Source organism: Oncorhynchus clarkii, chromosome 3 (genome assembly GCF_045791955.1).
Source record: "Oncorhynchus clarkii lewisi isolate Uvic-CL-2024 chromosome 3, UVic_Ocla_1.0, whole genome shotgun sequence".
Classification (NCBI taxonomy): domain Eukaryota; kingdom Metazoa; phylum Chordata; class Actinopteri; order Salmoniformes; family Salmonidae; genus Oncorhynchus; species Oncorhynchus clarkii.
Genome location: NC_092149.1, coordinates 1,369,072 through 1,388,131, shown reverse-complemented (window position 1 = coordinate 1,388,131; position 19,060 = coordinate 1,369,072). Strand labels below are relative to the sequence as shown.

At 44.3% G+C, this 19,060-nt stretch overlaps 1 protein-coding gene across 1 annotated transcript; it reads left to right on the top strand.

The window, feature by feature from the left end:
• The first annotated feature begins 524 nt into the window (after positions 1 to 524).
• Positions 525 to 17,656, top strand: LOC139386432 (microtubule cross-linking factor 3-like). The gene is made up of 10 exons (XM_071132024.1): positions 525 to 1,331; positions 2,926 to 3,150; positions 10,186 to 10,344; positions 10,805 to 10,873; positions 10,958 to 11,274; positions 12,610 to 12,760; positions 15,269 to 15,430; positions 16,100 to 16,300; positions 16,391 to 16,747; positions 17,338 to 17,656. Exons 1-10 carry the CDS (start codon positions 525 to 527, stop codon positions 17,446 to 17,448), a joined length of 2,559 nt encoding a protein of 852 aa, XP_070988125.1. The 3' UTR covers positions 17,449 to 17,656.
• The last annotated feature ends 1,404 nt before the right edge of the window (positions 17,657 to 19,060 follow it).

Here is a 19,060-nt window from a genome sequence, read left to right as displayed (position 1 = left end):
CGGCTAGTAGCCTAGTCTGATGGTGTTGGGAGATGCCGTGCCGGCTAGTAGCCTAGTCTGATGGTGTTGGGAGATGCCGTGCCGGCTAGTAGCCTAGTCTGATGGTGTTGGGAGATGCCGTGCCGGCTAGTAGCCTAGTCTGATGGTGTTGGGAGATGCAAATGCTGGATTTAGATGGTTTACTTCTACTGCAACCTTATTGTGGGTGGATTGGGCCAGTGTTGTTATGAAGGTGCGCTTTACATAGAATATTAATTTCAAATATGCTCTATATTTAAACACCTCTCAAAATAGAGTGGCCTCTCGTTTAGCCTACTTGAGTCTACTTTCAAGAAACGCGTGAAAGCAAATCACCACCGGCTTCTCGGCTTCTTGTTCTTTGCATTCGTACTTAAAATAACGATGTGTTCACTGGATTATTTTTCAGACAGAAGAACACAGCGCAGGAAGGGACTGTCTGGGTGATGTGATGTGGATGTAGACTAGGCTATTGAACTGAACGTCCATCCTCTCTGTATGACACCATGAACCCTGCCTCGGGCGGCGCTGCCGACTCCCGCAGCCAGCTAGACAATAGCAACAGAAAGCAGCAGCAGCAACAGCGCGCTTCCTCCCCGGCTGGCGGCAAAGACATTGGATGTAAAGAGACACCGAAAAGCAGCACTCCGTCAAAGATCATCACGTCAAAGCAGTGCGGAGGAGGGAGAGGCAACCGTGGCAGCTCCCCGGTCTCCACGGCAACCAGCAAAGACAGACTGTCTTCTTCTTCCAAAGGCGCGGCAAGCGCGGCAGGCGCGGCCCCTGTCCAGTCCGATGGTGCTGAAATCCATACGTTGACCAGGGCGGCGGCGGCGGCTGGGAGCGGCAGAGGAGCGGCAGAGGAGTGCAGTAGTCCGTCTGAAGACTCGCGTTGTACTGATATATCGTGTTTGAAGGGGGATACGACACGGGTTGTTTCTGATCAGCCTTGTTCATCCAAATCTCCTAAATTGAAGAACAATAACCCGAGAGGAAGGGGAGGAGAAGGCGAGGCTAGCAGCACAGCGACCGGTAACAAAAAGAGCTCCGGCAAGAGCAGTGTGGGCTGCGGCCCTGGCTTCTGGAGAGAGGGATGTTTGCAGTCGGAGCTGATCCAGTTTCACCTGAATAAAAGCTTAAAGAAAGGAGGAGGAAAGATGAAGGCGAAGACACCGTCTCCCCCGGAGCCGGTCATGGAAACGGCGGATCTCTCTCCTGAGGCCATCGTTAACGAGCCCGAACCGGTACCTGAGCCCGACCAGCTATTTCAGGAGGAGATAGAGAAACTAGAGGATGAAAACGATGAACTAAAGGTATGTCTATATGTCTGCCACTGTCACATCTGTATGGGTTTAAATAGCAGCATGTTTTAGCAGCTTTAACCTGTTACCCAGGGGCGTCATGCACCCCCAAAATCTGAGGGGCAGAAAGTACATGAGGATGGCTGGGGGGGTTCCGGAGAGGGGCTATGCCCCTGTCCATAAATTGGAGAATTTTGCATTTTTCAAACATCTGAAACAGCTTTTTCCAGCAATCTAGAGCCATAATCATTATGCTTAATTCTATGTCCAAAATGTGTCTTTGTTCTGCATATCTATGTGTACCTCTTGTGTCTGTATCCTCCTGACTGGTGGTTCTTTTTTCAAAGAAACTAAATATGCTTTTCTGCATCTCTGCTCAAATCTTGGTAGAAGATTGAAAGGAATGTGAGTCTTATTCAGTACATTTAGTTATTGCTTGATTTTCTAAAGTCTACCAACCTTTACCAGCAGGCATGCCAGCTAAGATAGTTAGACAAGCTAGCTACTCTAACTTTATAGCCTGAAAATGGCTACATGGTAGTTATGAGGTTGGGAGATCTGGGCTAGCTAAATAAAATAGATAAATAATAATAATAAATAAATAAAATAGATAAATAAATAATAATAATAATAATAAATAAAATAGATAAATAAATAATAATAAATAAAATAGATAAATAAATAATAATAATAATAATAAATAAAATAGATAAATAAATAATAATAATAATAATAATAATAATAATAAATAAAATAGATAAATAAATAATAATAATAATAAATAAATAAAATAGATAAATAAATAATAATAATAATAATAATAATAATAATAAATAAAATAGATAAATAAATAATAATAATAATAATAATAATAAATAAAATAGATAAATAAATAATAATAATAATAATAATAATAAATAAAATAGATAAATAAATAATAATAATAATAAATAAATAAAATAGATAAATAAATAATAATAATAATAATAATAATAATAAATAAAATAGATAAATAAATAATAATAATAATAATAATAATAATAATAAATAAAATAGATAAATAAATAATAATAATAATAATAATAATAATAAATAAAATAGATAAATAAATAATAATAATAATAAATAAATAAAATAGATAAATAAATAATAATAATAATAATAAATAAAATAGATAAATAAATAATAATAATAATAATAAATAAAATAGATAAATAAATAATAATAATAATAATAAATAAATAAAATAGATAAATAAATAATAATAATAATAATCAATAAAATAGATAAATAAATAATAATAATAATAATAAATAAAATAGATAAATAAAATAGATAAATAAATAATAATAATAATAATAATAATAATAAATAAAATAGATAAATAAAATAGATAAATAAATAATAATAATAATAAATCATGTGTACACATTTTTATTAATTCTTTAAAAAATCCAATTTAAACAGCACAAATCTGAGGGGCACGTGCCCCTGTGCCCCTATAGGGCCTAACACTTTTGCTGTTGCCTATATAATGTTGAATTGATTCCTCTAATTGCTGTGTCCCTCTCCATCTTTCTCTCTCTCTCTCATTCGTTCCCATTAGACTGAGATAGAGGAGATGAGAGCGGAGATGGACGAGATGAGAGACACGTTCTACGAAGAGGACGCGTGCCAGCTGCAGGACATGCGTCGCGAGCTGGAGCGAGCCAATAAGAACTGCCGGATTCTCCAGTACCGTCTGAGGAAGGCGGAGAGGAAGAGGATGCGGTTCGCTCAGACCGGAGAGGTAGACGGAGAGCTACTGAGGGCCCTGGAGCAAGACTTGAAGGTAAGACGCTGTCTAGACTCTAGGATAACTAACTTCCTGTAGCTCAGGACCTAAAGCAAGGATATGGATATTATTGATACCATTTGAAAGGAAACACTTTGAAGTTTGTGGAAATGTGAAATGAATGTAGGAAAATATAACACATTAGATCTGGTAAAAGAAAAAAACAACAGTTTTTTGGTATTTTTTTGTACCATCATCTCTGAAATATAAGAGAAAGGCCCATAATGTATTATTCCAGCACAGGCGCAATTTAGATTTTGCCCACTAGATGGCAGCAGTGTATGTGCAAAGTTTTACACTGATCCAATGAACCATTGCATTTCAGTGAGGGGCCAAGCCTCGAGACACCCACAACCTGTTTATTCATCAAAACCAAGCCCTTTCGCGCCAAAGCCAGCAAGTGCGCCAATAATTGAGATCGTGAAAATAGCAAAAATATCTCTAACACACCAATGAACGTACTGCCTGCGCTTAGATTTACCAATGTGTTAGGCTTGTTAAAATACCTGAAGTTGTCTAGACTCTATATGTCACAAGGTAATGTTGTCTAGACTCTCTCTATATGTCACAAGGTAATGTTGTCTAGTCTCTATATGTCACAAGGTAATGTTGTCTAGACTCTATATGTCATAGGGTGTGACCTGAAGGTAATGTTGTCTAGACTCTATTTGTCATAAGGTAATGTTGTCTAGACTCTATATGTCATAGGGTTTGACCTGAAGGTAATGTTGTCTAGACTCTATATGTCATAGGGTTTGACCTGAAGGTAATGTTGTCTAGACTCGATATGTCATAGGGTGTGTCCTGAAGGTAATGTTGTCTAGACTCTATATGTCATAGGGTTTGACCTGAAGGTAATGTTGTCTAGACTCTATATGTTATAGGTTGTGTCCTGAAGGTAATGTTGTCTAGACTCTATTTGTCATAAGGTAATGTTGTCTAGACTCTATATGTCATAAGGTAATGTTGTCTAGACTCTATATGTCATAGGGTGTGTTATGAAGGTAATGTTGTCTAGACTCTATATGTCATAGGGTGTGTCCTGAAGGTAATGTTGTCTAGACTCTATATGTCATAGGGTTTGACCTGAAGGTAATGTTGTCTAGACTCTATATGTCATAGGGTGTGTCCTGAAGGTAATGTTGTCTAGACTCTATATGTCATAGGGTTTGACCTGAAGGTAATGTTGTCTAGACTCTATATGTCATAGGGTGTGACCTGAAGGTAATGTTGTCTAGACTCTATATGTCATAGGGTTTGACCTGAAGGTAATGTTGTCTAGACTCTATATGTTATAGTTTGTGTCCTGAAGGTAATGTTGTCTAGACTCTATATGTCATAAGGTGTGACCTGAAGGTAATGTTGTCTAGACTCTATATGTCATAAGGTAATGTTGTCTAGACTCTATATCTCATAGGTTGTCTAGACTGTGTCTGCTGTAAACTGTGGACTTTATGAATGCAATTTGATTTGATCCAAATGCCATTCTATTCCCAAAAGGCTTGTGTCTATACAGTTACATATGCATTGCATTCAGAAAGTATTCAGACCCCTTGACCTTTTCCACATTCTGTTACGTTACAACCTTATTCTAAAATTGATTAAATAAAAACAAATCCTCATCAATCTACACACAATACCCCATAATGACATCACAATACCCCATAATGACATCACAATACCCCGTAATGACATCACAATACCCCATAATGACATCACAATACCCCATAATGACATCACAATATCCCATAATGACAAAGCGAAAACAGGTTTTAAGAAATCCTGTCAAATTTATAAAAAATAAAAACAGAAATACCTTATTTACACAAGTATTCAGACCCTTTCCTGTAAGACTCGAAATTGAGCTCAGGTGCATCCTGTTTCCATTGATCATCCTTGAGATGTTTCTACAACTTGATTGGAGTCCACCTGTGGTAAATTCAATTGATTGGACATCATTTGGATAGGCACACACCTGTCTATATACTCTTCCTAGAGCTGGCCGCCCAGCCAAACTGAGCAATAGGGGGAGAAGGGCCTTGGTCAGGGAAGTGAACAAGAAACTGATGGTCAGTCTGACAGAGCTCCAGAGTTCCTCTGTGGAGATGGGAGGACCATCAAGAAGGACAATCATCTCTTCAGCACTCCACCAATCAGGCCTTTATGGTAGAGAGGCCAGACGGAAGCCACTCCTCAGTAAAAGGCACACGACAGCCACAAGTATTCAGATCTTGGGGAAGGGTACCTAAACATTTCTGCACCATTGAAGGTCTCCAAGAACACAGTGGCCTCCATCATTCTTAAATGGAAGAAATTTAGAGCCACAAAGACTCTTCCTAGAGCTGGCCGCCCAGCCAAACTGAGCAATAGGGGGAGAAGGGCCTTGGTCAGGGAAGTGAACAAGAAACTGATGGTCAGTCTGACAGAGCTCCAGAGTTCCTCTGTGGAGATGGGAGGACCATCAAGAAGGACAATCATCTCTTCAGCACTCCACCAATCAGGCCTTTATGGTAGAGAGGCCAGACGGAAGCCACTCCTCAGTAAAAGGCACACGACAGGCACAAGTATTCAGACCCTTTCCTGTAAGACTCGAAATTGAGCTCAGGTGCATCCTGTTTCCATTGATCATCCTTGAGATGTTTCTACAACTTGATTGGAGTCCACCTGTGGTAAATTCAATTGATTGGACATCATTTGGATAGGCACACACCTGTCTATATAAGGTCCCACAGTTGACAGTGCATGTCAGAGCAAAAACCAAGCTATGAGGTCGAAGGAATTGTCTATATAGCTCCGAGACAAGATTGGGTTGAGACACAGATCTTGGGGAAGGGTACCTAAACATTTCTGCACCATTGAAGGTCTCCAAGAACACAGTGGCCTCCATCATTCTTAAATGGAAGAAATTTAGAGCCACAAAGACTCTTCCTAGAGCTGGCCGCCCAGCCAAACTGAGCAATAGGGGGAGAAGGGCCTTGGTCAGGGAAGTGAACAAGAAACTGATGGTCAGTCTGACAGAGCTCCAGAGTTCCTCTGTGGAGATGGGAGGACCATCAAGAAGGACAATCATCTCTTCAGCACTCCACCAATCAGGCCTTTATGGTAGAGAGGCCAGACGGAAGCCACTCCTCAGTAAAAGGCACACGACAGCCCGCTTAGAGAAATTGCCAAAAGGTACCTAAAGGACTCTCAGACCATGAGAAAAAAGATTCTCTGGTCTGACGAAACTAAGATTGAACTCCTTGGCCTGAATGCCAAGTGTCACGTCTGGAGGAAACCTGGCACCATCCCTACGGAGAAGCATGGTGGTGGCAGCATCATGCTGTGGGGATGTTTTTCAGTCGCAGGAACTCGGAGACTAGTCAGGATCGAGGGAAAGAAGAACGGAGCAAAGTACAGAGAGATCCTTGATGAAAACCTGCTCCAGAGCACTCAGGACCTCAGACTGGGGTGAAGGTTCACCTTCCAACAGGACAACGACCCTAAGCATACAGCCAAGACAATGCAGGAGTGGCTTCGGGACAAGTCTCTGAATGTCCTTGAGTGGCCCAGCCAGAGCCCAGACTTGAACCCGATTGAATATCTCTGGAGAGACCTGAAAATAGCTGTGCAGCGACGCTCCCCATCCAACCCTATCGGCAGAGAAGAATGGGAGAAACTCCCCAAATACAGGTGTGCCAAGCTTGTAGCGTCATACCCAAGGTCTTCTTGGCACACCTGTATTTGGGGAGCAAGGCTGTAATCGTTGCCAAAGGTGCTTCAACAAAGAACTGAGTAAATGGTCTGAATACTTATGTAAATGTGATAATTCTGGGTTATTAAAAACTTGTTTTTGCTTTGTCATAATGGGGTATTGTGATGTCACTATGGGGTATTATGATGTCATTATGGGGTATTGTGTGTAGATTGGTGAGGGTAAAAAAAATGTTTTAATCAGTTTTAGAACAAGGCTGTAACGTAACAAAATGTGGAAAAAGTCAAGTGGTCAGAATACTTTCAGAATGGACTGTACACTAATAGTATACTAATAGACCATGTATACTAATAGACCATGTATACTAATAGACCATGTATACCAGGGGTGTCAAAGTCAAATGGACGGAGGGCCAAATAAAAAAATCAGCTACAAGACGAGGGCCGGACTGTTCGAATGTTCATTGAAAAATTTTTAAATGACGCATATAGTCTAGTGAACCTAATTGAACCTACTGAAAACCTAACAAATATATTACAATATGATCAGATAAATAAAGCAATATTTTCTTATGGCTCTGTCAGTAATCTTTAATTTTCAACAGACACAAAAGACAAATTTCCTTTATATAAATATCCCCATAACATGAACATTAAATGAAAGAAACCGGTATTCAAGGCACCATCAGTAGACTATATTTTCTATTTTAGCAAAAGTGGGCTAAATTTACTTCAAAGAAAAAACAATAATAGCAATTTTCTATCATCCACTCAACTGAAATATTTTTAAAATATAATTGGATTGAAATACAAAAAAATAAAGTGCAAAAATCTATTAATCAAAAACAACACTTTGTTTAAGGAGAAGTAACATGCAGTGAAAACAAATATTAAATTTTAACTTTTAAACTTGAACTGAGTAAAAACTCTAAATATGTGATTGCACAGTAATGTTCACTTGTTTGAGGTTGAGGGTGATACTTGGTGGTGTCCCATCTTTTCCACAAGTTCATCAATGTTCGGGGTAAGGCTCTGAGCTGAAGAAATCCTCAGAATTGAGTGGAGGTGTTCAGCAGTAAGTCGACTTCTGTGTGATGTTTTGTTCAGGTTCATCAAAGAAAACAGTTGTTCACACAGGTATGTGCTGCCAAACATAGACAACGTTTGAGCAGCCTGGATGCGCAGCTGGGGCATTGTGCCGGGGAGGAAACGGGCGAACTCCGCAGCACCCACTGCCGCATATTTTGCCCTCAGTGCATCATTGCATTGGAGGTCAATCAACTCCATTTGGAGGTTTGGTGGTGAGCTTTCCACGTCAACAGCAAATGGGTTACCGAGCAGTTCCAACCTGCTTTTTTGTGCTTCAAAGTCAGCAAATCGGCGTCGAAAGTCAGCGGCAAGCATACCTATTTTATCAGCCAACTGTGTGCTCGGGAACGCACTGGTAGAGAGCTTCTCTTTCATGGTCTGGCAGCTGGGAAAGTGGCTCAAATTTTCTTTCCGCATCTGCGTCTCCCACAGAGTCAGTTTGGTTTTAAATGCCTTCACTGTACTGTACATATCAGAGATGACACGATCCCGACCCTGCAGCTGCAAGTTTATTGCATTCAGATGACTCGTAATGTCACACAGAAAAGCCATTTCACACAGAAACATTTCGTCTCGGAGTTGTGTTGTGTCTTTCCCTTTGCTGTCCAAGAACAGACAAATCTCCTCACGAAGCTCGAAACATCTTTGAAGCACCTTTCCCTGGCTTAGCCATCGCACCTCTGTGTGATAAGGCAAATCACCATGCTCCGTTTCTAACTCCGTCAGAAATGCCTTGAACTGGCGGTGATTCAAACCTTTGGCTCTGATAAAGTTAACTGTGCGCGTGATGATGCTCATTACATGCTCCATTTTCAAGGCTTTACCGCACAACGCTTCCTGGTGTATGATACAATGATAAGCTGTCAGCTCACCTGTCGCGTTTTCCTCTTGCATCTTTTCCCGTATCTTCGCCACCAGTCCGCTCCTGTGTCCACACATCGCAGGTGCTCCGTCGGTTGTCAAACCCACGAGTTTTTCCCAAGGCAGCTCCATCTCATTTACACATCTTGACACCTCTTCATACAAATCATGCCCCGTAGTTGTGCCATGCATAGGACGTAAAGCCAAAAACTCCTCTGTCACGCTTAGGTTGGAGTCCACTCCGCGGATGAAAATTGACAACTGGGCAATGTCAGAAATGTCGGTGCTCTCATCCACAGCCAAGGAATATGCAATAAAATCTTTTCCCTTTTTCACAAGCTGCTCTTTTAGATTGATGGACAACTGGTCTACTCTCTCGGCAATGGTGTTTCTGCTCAGACTCACATTTAAAAAGAGTTGCCTTTTTTCTGGGCAAACTTCGTCACAAACTTTAATCATGCAGTTTTTGATGAAATCCCCCTCCGTAAATGGCCGGGCTGATTTAGCGATCTCTTCTGCCAAAATAAAACTGGCCTTGACAGCAGCCTGGCCTTGTGATTTGGCTTTTTTGAACAGAGCCTGTCGAGATTTGAGGCCTCGTTTTAATTCCTCTGCCTTTTGTAGCCTTTGTTCCATGTCCATATTCTTGTTTTTGTCCGCGTGTTTCGTTTCATAATGTCGTCTCAGATTATACTCTTTCAGTACCGCCACACTTTCTCCACACAGAAGACACACAGGTTTTCCAGCTACCTTCGTGAACATATACTCCGACTCCCACCTTGTTTGAAACCCCCGGTTCTCAGTATCCACCTTCCGTTTTGCCATTTTTGATGGGTATCTGAAAGTTAATTTTACTGTGATGCTGACGACTGCTGTGCCAATAAATATTGAAATGAAGCAGCCTACTGCTCGGTGCGTCACCTTTGCATTGTGGGAAATGTAGTATTGGTGCGTGTAAAAGATCTGCGGGCTGCCGGCTTGCTGCGGGCCGGTTCTAATAATAAATCAAGATCATCCCAGGGGCCGTAAAAAACCTTCTTGCGGGCCGGATGTGGCCCGCGGGCCTTGACTCTGACATATGTGATGTATACTAATAGACCATGTATACTAATAGACCATGGCCCATCTCTCTCCCTGTCTCTCTCCCTCTCCCTCTCCCTCCCTGTCTTTCTCCCTCTCCCCTTCCCTCTCCCTCCCTGTCTCTCTGCCCCTCCCTCCCTGTATCTCTGCCCCTCCCTCCCTGTCTCTCTCCCCCTCCCTCCCTGTGTCGCTTCCCCTCCCTCCCTGTCTCTCTCCCTCTCCCTCCCTGTCTCTCTGCCTCTACCTCCCTGTCTCTCTCCCTCTCCCTCCCTGTCTCTCTGCCCCTCCCTATCACCCCCCCCCCCCTAGGTAGCGAAGGATGTGTCAGTGCGTCTGCATCATGAGTTGGAGAATGTGGAGGAGAAAAGGACGAAGACGGAGGAGGAGAACGAGAAACTAAGGCAAAAGCTGATAGAGGTGGAGGTGACCAAACAGGCCCTGCAAAACCAACTGGAGAAGGCCAAGGAGGTGATGAGGGGGAGGGAAAGGGTGAGGTGGACGTGGGGGGGGGGGGGGGGGGGGGTTAGGGGTAGACAGGGGAGGGTTTGGGTGGTGGGTTAGGGTTAGGGTTAGGTGGAAGTGACCGAACAGGCCCTGCACAACCAGCTGGAGAAGGGGGTGATGCTGTCAAGAAGGGTAAGGTTCTGCAGTGTCATGTGACCGTCTGTGTTCAAACCCAGGTCTCCTGTGTGCCACAACACTGTGTTAGCCTGCCGAGCTAAAGCCGAAGACGTTATAGCTCAGGGAGTTAACACAGGGTCCTGGTTACTCATCACAAGCTTGTTAGTTAAGAGGTTCTGAGAGTTGTGTTTTAATGATCGACAGTAGGTCTGTAAAGCACATTGAACTGTCCACAACAGATTCCACCAGTCACGTACAACAGGTAACAGGTGGGCTGTTGGTGTGATGTAATCTTTATCCTCTGCAGCTGTCACTGAAGAGGAGAGGAGGCAGGGATGTTCAGAAGGAGAAAAGGATTCCACAGACTCCAATAGAGGTACGGCATCATCGTTATTCGTCAAACTATAATGATGAGAGACAAGACCAAAACATATCTTCTTCATTCTTCTTCTCTCCTCAGGAGGACAACGAAGATCTGAAATGCCAGCTAGCCTTCATCAAGGAGGAAGCCGTTTTAATGAGGAAAAAAATGGCTAAAATTGACAAGGAGAAGGACCGGCTGGAACACGAGCTGCAGAAGTACCGCTCTTTCTACGGGGATGTGGACAGCCCTGGGCCCAAGGGAGAGGCTGGAGGACCAGCCACCACCCGGGAGTCAGAGCTGAAACTGAGACTGAGACTGGTGGAGGAGGAAGCCAACATCCTGGGGAGGAAGATCGTAGAGCTGGAGGTGGAGAATAGAGGACTGAAGGCTGAACTGGAGGACATGAGAGACAGGTAGGCCCAATGGACCCCTAAACCCTAAACCCTATAGACTTGATGCACTGAGAGGATTTGACAGGTGTCAGCAATATGGTAGTAGCTCCACCCTGCTCTCTGATAGGCTAGATAGAAGTTTCACCATCTTGCTTATACCAATCAAATCCTCTCAGATCTCCATGTCTTTGTAAATAAACAAGATACATTTGATTGATTGATGCATAGATTTATGTATTGATTGATCAATGTATTTATTGATGTATTGAGTGATTGATGAATTGATTGATTTATTGGTTGATTGATGTATTGATTAATGTATTGATTGATGTGTTGATTGATTGATGTATTGATTGATGTATTGATTGATGTATTGATTGATGTGTTGATTGATGTATTGATTGATGTATTGATTGATATATTTATTGATTGATGTGTTGATTGATTGATGTATTGATTGATGTATTGATTGATGTGTTGATTGATCGATGTATTGATTGATGTGTTGATTGATTGATGTATTGATTGATGTGTTGATTGATTGATGTATTGATTGATGTGTTGATTGATTGATGTATTGATTGATGTATTGATTGATGTATTGATTGATGTGTTGATTGATTGATGTATTGATTGATGTGTTGATTGATGTATTGATTGATGTGTTGATTGATTGATGTGTTGATTGATTGATGTATTGATTGATGTGTTGATTGATGTGTTGATTGATTGATGTATTGATTGATGTGTTGATTGATGTGTTGATTGATTGATGTATTGATATATTTATTGATTGATGTGTTGATTGATGTATTGATTGATTGCTGTATTGATTTCTGTATTGATTGATGTATGTATTGATTTATGTATTGATTGATTGATGTATTGATTGATGTGTTGATTGATGTATTGATTGATGTATTGATTGATGTGTTGATTGATTGATGTGTTGATTGATGTATTGATTGATTGATGTGTTGATTGACGTGTTTATTGATGCATTGATTGATGTATTGATTTATGTATTGATTGATGTATTGATTGATGTGTTGATTGATGTGTTGATTGATGTATGTATTGATTGATGTGTTGATTGATTGATGTATTGATTGATGTGTTGATTGATGTGTTGATTGATTGATGTATTGATTGATGTGTTGATTGATTGATGTATTGATATATTTATTGATTGATGTGTTGATTGATGTATTGATTGATTGCTGTATTGATTTCTGTATTGATTGATGTATGTATTGATTTATGTATTGATTGATTGATGTATTGATTGATGTGTTGATTGATGTATTGATTGATTGATGTATTGATTGATTTACGTGTTGATTGATGCATTGCCAGGGATGAGGTGGCAGGAGGCTCGGCTGAGCATGGCTGCAGCAGGGAGCAGGGAGAGGAACTCAGGGAGCTGAGACAGCAGCTACAGCTGGTGGAGGACGAGGCAGAGCTACTTAGGAGGAACCTACAGGACGCAGAGGAGGACAACAACAAGGTGGCTCCCAAATGGCACCCTATTCCCTATATAGTGCACTACTTACTACTGCAGGATGTAGAGGAGAACAACAGTGTTAGTCCCAAATTGCACCCTATTCCCTATATAGTGCACTACTTTAGATCCGGGACCAAAGGGCTTTGGTTGAAACTAGTGTGCTATATAGGGAATTAGGGTGCCATTTGGAAAGCAGGTGTTTACATTCTACGTGTGAGTCATATAGTAGAGTATTTGTCGTTACTGATCACATTTAGCTCTCTCTCTCAACACCCCCTCGTAGCAACGTATCGTCAGGTCAAATGGCCACTCATAAGGTTTACCATGTATCTCCTGGGGGAAGGACACCTGGTCTCATAAGGTTTACCATGTATCTCCTGGGGGAAGGACACCTGGTCTCATAATGTTTACCATGTATCTCCTGGGGGAAGGACACCTGGTCTCATAATGTTTACCATGTATCTCCTGGGGGAAGGACACCTGGTCTCATAAGGTTTACCATGTACCTCCTGGGGGAAGGACACCTGGTCTCATAAGGTTTACCATGTACCTCCTGGGGGAAGGACACCTGGTCTCATAAGGTTTACCATGTACCTCCTGGGGGAAGGACACCTGGTCTCATAAGGTTTACCATGTATCTCCTGGGGGAAGGACACCTGGTCTCATAAGGTTTACCATGTACCTCCTGGGGGAAGGACACCTGGTCTCATAAGGTTTACCATGTACCTCCTAGAGGAAGGACACCTGGTCTCATAAGGTTTACCATGTACCTCTTGGGGGAAGGACACCTGGTCTCATAAGGTTTACCATGTACCTCTTGGGGGAAGGACACCTGGTCTCGTAAGGTTTACCATGTACCTCTTGGGGGAAGGACACCTGGTCTCATAAGGTTTACCATGTACCTCTTGGGGGAAGGACACCTGGTCTCATAAGGTTTACCATGTACCTCTTGGGGGAAGGACACCTGGTCTCATAAGGTTTACCATGTACCTCTTGGGGGAAGGACACCTGGTCTCATAAGGTTTACCATGTACCTCCTGGGGGAAGGACACCTGGTCTCATAAGGTTTACCATGTATCTCCTAGAGGAAGGACACCTGGTCTCATAAGGTTTACCATGTATCTCCTAGGGGAAGGACACCTGGTCTCATAAGGTTTACCATGTACCTCCTAGAGGAAGGACACCTGGTCTCATAATGTTTATCATGTATCTCCTGGGGGAAGGACCCCTGGTCTCATAAGGTTTACCATGTACCTCCTAGGGGAAGGACACCTGGTCTCATAAGGTTTACCATGTATCTCCTAGGGGAAGGACACCTGGTCTCGTAATGTTTATCATGTATCTCCTGGGGGAAGGACACCTGGTCTCATAAGGTTTACCATGTACCTCCTAGAGGAAGGACACCTGGTCTCATAAGGTTTACCATGCATCTCCTAGGGGAAGGACACCTGGTCTCATAAGGTTTACCATGTACCTCTTGGGGGAAGGACACCTGGTCTCATAAGGTTTACCATGTACCTCTTGGGGGAAGGACACCTGGTCTCATAAGGTTTACCATGTACCTCTTGGGGGAAGGACACCTGGTATCATAAGGTTTACCATGTACCTCTTGGGGGAAGGACACCTGGTCTCATAAGGTTTACCATGTATCTCCTGGGGGAAGGACACCTGGTCTCATAAGGTTTACCATGTATCTCCTAGAGGAAGGACACCTGGTCTCATAAGGTTTACCATGTATCTCCTAGGGGAAGGACACCTGGTCTCATAAGGTTTACCATGTACCTCCTAGAGGAAGGACACCTGGTCTCATAATGTTTATCATGTATCTCCTGGGGGAAGGACCCCTGGTCTCATAAGGTTTACCATGTACCTCCTAGGGGAAGGACACCTGGTCTCATAAGGTTTACCATGTATCTCCTAGGGGAAGGACACCTGGTCTCATAATGTTTATCATGTATCTCCTGGGGGAAGGACCCCTGGTCTCATAAGGTTTACCATGTACCTCCTAGGGGAAGGACACCTGGTCTCATAAGGTTTACCATGTATCTCCTAGGGGAAGGACACCTGGTCTCATAATGTTTACCATGTATCTCCTAGAGGAAGGACACCTGGTCTCATAAGGTTTACCATGTACCTCCTATGGGAAGGACACCTGGTCTCATAAGGTTTACCATGTATATCCTAGAGGAAGGACACCTGGTCTCATAATGTTTACCATGTATCTCCTGGGGGAAGGACACCTGGTCTCATAAGGTTTACCATGTACCTCCTAGAGGAAGGACACCTGGTCTCATAAGGTTTACCATGTATCTCCTAGGGGAAGGACACCTGGTCTCATAAGGTTTACCATGTATCTCCTATGGGAAGGACACCTGGTCTCATAAGGTTTACCATGTATCTCCTAGGAGAAGGCCTGATTTAAGCTAAGGTAGTTTTACTCAGCGTAGTTGAGGGCAGAACTCCCCCCCCCCCCCCCCCCCCCCCCCCCCCACTACTAAATCTGTCTTTTAGGTGACGGGGGAGCTGAACAAGCTGAAGTACAAGGAGGGCTCCAGGCACGGCGCCGGGGGTGGAGGAGGTGGCGCCGGGGCGGCTGCAGACCGGGCCAAGGTGGAGGTCCTGCAGGAGGAGCTAAAGGCTGCCAGGCTGCAGATCAACGAGCTGAGTGGCAAGGTGAGGCAGCGTGATGGACTACACTACCCACGATGCTCTGTGGGGGTTTCTAGCGGTCACTTCCATTTTAATTTCTTCCATTCATGTCATTACCTGGAATTCCAATTTCCCTCCATGCTTCTCTGTGAGAACACATTGGAAGTGGAATTTCAGTTGACTTTCCTGAATTGATTGACATGAAATGAAGCTGACAGTTGATGCTAACATAATGCTATCCATCTCTGACGCTAACATAATGCTATCCATCTCTGATGCTAACATAATGCTAATAATCTCTGACACTAACATAATGGTTTCCATCTCTGAAGCTAACATAATGCTATCCTGTCTCTGACGCTTACATAATGCTATCCATCTCTGACGCTAACATAATGCTATCCATCTCTGACGCTAACATAAAGCTATCCATCTCTGACGCTAACATAATGCTATCCATCTCTGACGCTAACATAATGCTATCCATCTCTGAAGCTAACATAAAGCTATCCATCTCTGAAGCTAACATAATGCTATCCATCTCTGACGCTAACATAATGCTAATCATCTCTGATGCTAACATAATGCTAATCATCTCTGATGCTAACATAATGCTAATCCTCTCTGTTGCTAACATAATTCTAATCATCTCTGACGCTAACATAATGCTATTCTGTCTCCTTACCTCTACAGGTGATGCAGATGCAGTACGAGAACCGGGTCCTGCTGTCCAACATGCAGCGCTACGACCTGGCGTCACACCTGGGCATCAGGGCCAGCCCCCGGGAAAGTGACGCAGAGAGTGACGGAGGAGATGACGCCTCCACCTCATCGCGCTTCCCACCCCACCGTAAACGAGAAGGCCCCATCGGAGGGGAGAGCGACTCGGACGAGGTGATACAGCGTCGTGTACCGCCACAGTGACCCATAATGCTTTGTGTATTAAATACACGCTAAGGTTATCCCGTCTCCCTACCAATCCAGGTGCGTAACATCCGGTGCCTGACCCCAACCCGCACCCTCTACTCCCCCGAGGGCCGTTTCCTCCCCCGCAGCCTGAAGGACCGGCAGCAGATGGTAGACATCCGTATAGAAGCAGAGCGGCTGGGCCGGACCGTCGACAGGCTGATAGCAGACACCGGCACCATCATGGCCGAGGCCCGGGTCTATATGGTCTCCAACGGGGAGCTTTACGAGGAGGAAGGGAGCACCGTCCGGGAGCACGAGTTGTTGTACAGGATCACCGCTCAGATGAAGGCCTTCAGGAAGGAGCTGCAGGGTTTTATAGACAGACTGGATGTTCCCAAGCCAGAGGACAAAGAGGAGGAGGAACCACTGTCTGTAAGTTGAACAGAGTTAGAAGCACACCAGGGTTTCCGTTGGCCGGTAATAGTTCCATTGTTTAGTATGCATTGTGGACATGTCAGTATCTACTGTAGGACAGGCCTCTATTTGGTCTGAATGTCAGTATTACATCTACTGTAGGACAGGCCTCTATTTGGTCTGAATGTCAGTATTACATCTACTGTAGGACAGGCCTCTATTTGGTGTGAATGTCAGTATTACATCTACTGTGGGACAGGCCTCTATTTGGTCGGAATGTCAGTATTACATCTACTGTAAGACAGGCCTCTATTTGGTCTGAATGTCAGTATTACATATACTGTAGGACAGGCCTCTATTTGGTCTGAATGTCAGTATTACATCTACTGTGGGACAGGCCTCTATTTGGTGTGAATGTCAGTATCTACTGTAGGACAGGCCTCTATTTGGTCTGAATGTCAGTATTACATCTACTGTAGGACAGGCCTCTATTTGGTGTGAATGTCAGTATTGTTTAACCTGCTTTTAATCTGTTCTCTCTTCCTGTCTTTCTACCATTCTGTTTTCCTGACTCGTCCTCCTTTGCCGTCCTTATTAATCCCACCTAGATGTTTCAACCCATCATTCTGCTCATCCTCATCCTCGTCCTGTTCTCTTCACTCTCCTACACCACCATCTTCAAACTCGTCTTCCTCTTCACTCTCTTCTTCGTCCTGTAACGTCCGTCTCACTTTGACATAGACACATATATTTGTTTAGTCATATTTTTATTTATTTATTTTATTTTTATTTTGGAATATTCCCATCTAAGGTCACAAGTGATACGGGACACTATTCCACGTTTCAGCAGTTACTATTTACAAGCTTTCAACACACACTGGAGGAGACCACACACCTCTGGGGCTGAGACACTGGAGAAGACCACACACCTCTGGGACTGAGACACTGTAGAAGACCACACACCTCTGGGGCTGAGACACTGGAGAAGACAACACACCTCTGGGGCTGAGACACTGGAGAAGACCACACACCTCTGGGGCTGAGACACTGGAGGAGACCACACACCTCTGGGGCTGAGACACTGGAGGAGACCACACACCTCTGGGGCTGAGACACTGGAGGAGACCACACACCTCTGGGGCTGAGACACTGGAGGAGACCACACACCTCTGGGGCTGAGACACTGGAGGAGACCACACACCTCTGGGGCTGAGACACTGGAGAAGACCACACACATCTGGGGCTGAGACACTGGAGGAGACCACACACTTCTGGGGCTGAGACACTGGAGAAGACAACACACCTCTGGGGCTGAGAGCCTGAAGAAGACAACACACCTCTGGGGCTGAGACACTGGAGAAGACAACACACCTCTGGGACTGACACACTGTAGAAGACAACACACCTCTGGGGCTGAGAGTCTGGAGGAGACCACACACCTCTGGGGCTGAGACACTGGAGAAGACCACACACCTCTGGGGCTGAGACACTGGAGGAGACCACACACCTCTGGGGCTGAGACACTGTAGAAGACAACACACCTCTGGGGCTGAGACACTGTAGAAGACCACACACCTCTGGGGCTGAGACACTGGAGGAGACCACACACCTCTGGGGCTGAGACACTGGAGGAGACCACACACCTCTGGGGCTGAGACACTGGAGGAGACCACACACCTCTGGGGCTGAGACACTGGAGGAGACCACACACCTCTGGGGCTGAGACACTGGAGAAGACCACACACCTCTGGGGCTGAGACACTGGAGGAGACCACACACCTCTGGGGCTGAGACACTGGAGGAGACCACACACCTCTGGGGCTGAGACACTGGAGGAGACCACACACCTCTGGGGCTGAGACACTGGAGGAGACCACACACCTCTGGGGCTGAGACACTGGAGGAGACCACACACCTCTGGGGCTGAGACACTGGAGAAGACCACACACATCTGGGGCTGAGACACTGGAGGAAACCACACACTTCTGGGGCTGAGACACTGGAGAAGACAACACACCTCTGGGGCTGAGAGCCTGAAGAAGACAACACACCTCTGGGGCTGAGACACTGGAGAAGACAACACACCTCTGGGACTGACACACTGTAGAAGACAACACACCTCTGGGGCTGAGAGTCTGGAGGAGACCACACACCTCTGGGGCTGAGACACTGGAGAAGACCACACACCTCTGGGGCTGAGACACTGGAGGAGACCACACACCTCTGGGGCTGAGACACTGTAGAAGACAACACACCTCTGGGGCTGAGACACTGTAGAAGACCACACACCTCTGGGGCTGAGACACTGGAGGAGACCACACACCTCTGGGG

Coding starts and splice junctions, on each gene's coding strand:
- LOC139386432 (XM_071132024.1), top strand. CDS start 525: ATGAACCCTGCCTCGGGCGGCGCTGCCGACTCCCGCAGCCAGCTAGAC. Junction 10,874..10,957: donor TTCCACAGACTCCAATAGAG/GTACGGCATCAT, acceptor TTCTCTCCTCAG/GAGGACAACGAAGATCTGAA. Junction 15,431..16,099: donor TCAACGAGCTGAGTGGCAAG/GTGAGGCAGCGT, acceptor TTACCTCTACAG/GTGATGCAGATGCAGTACGA.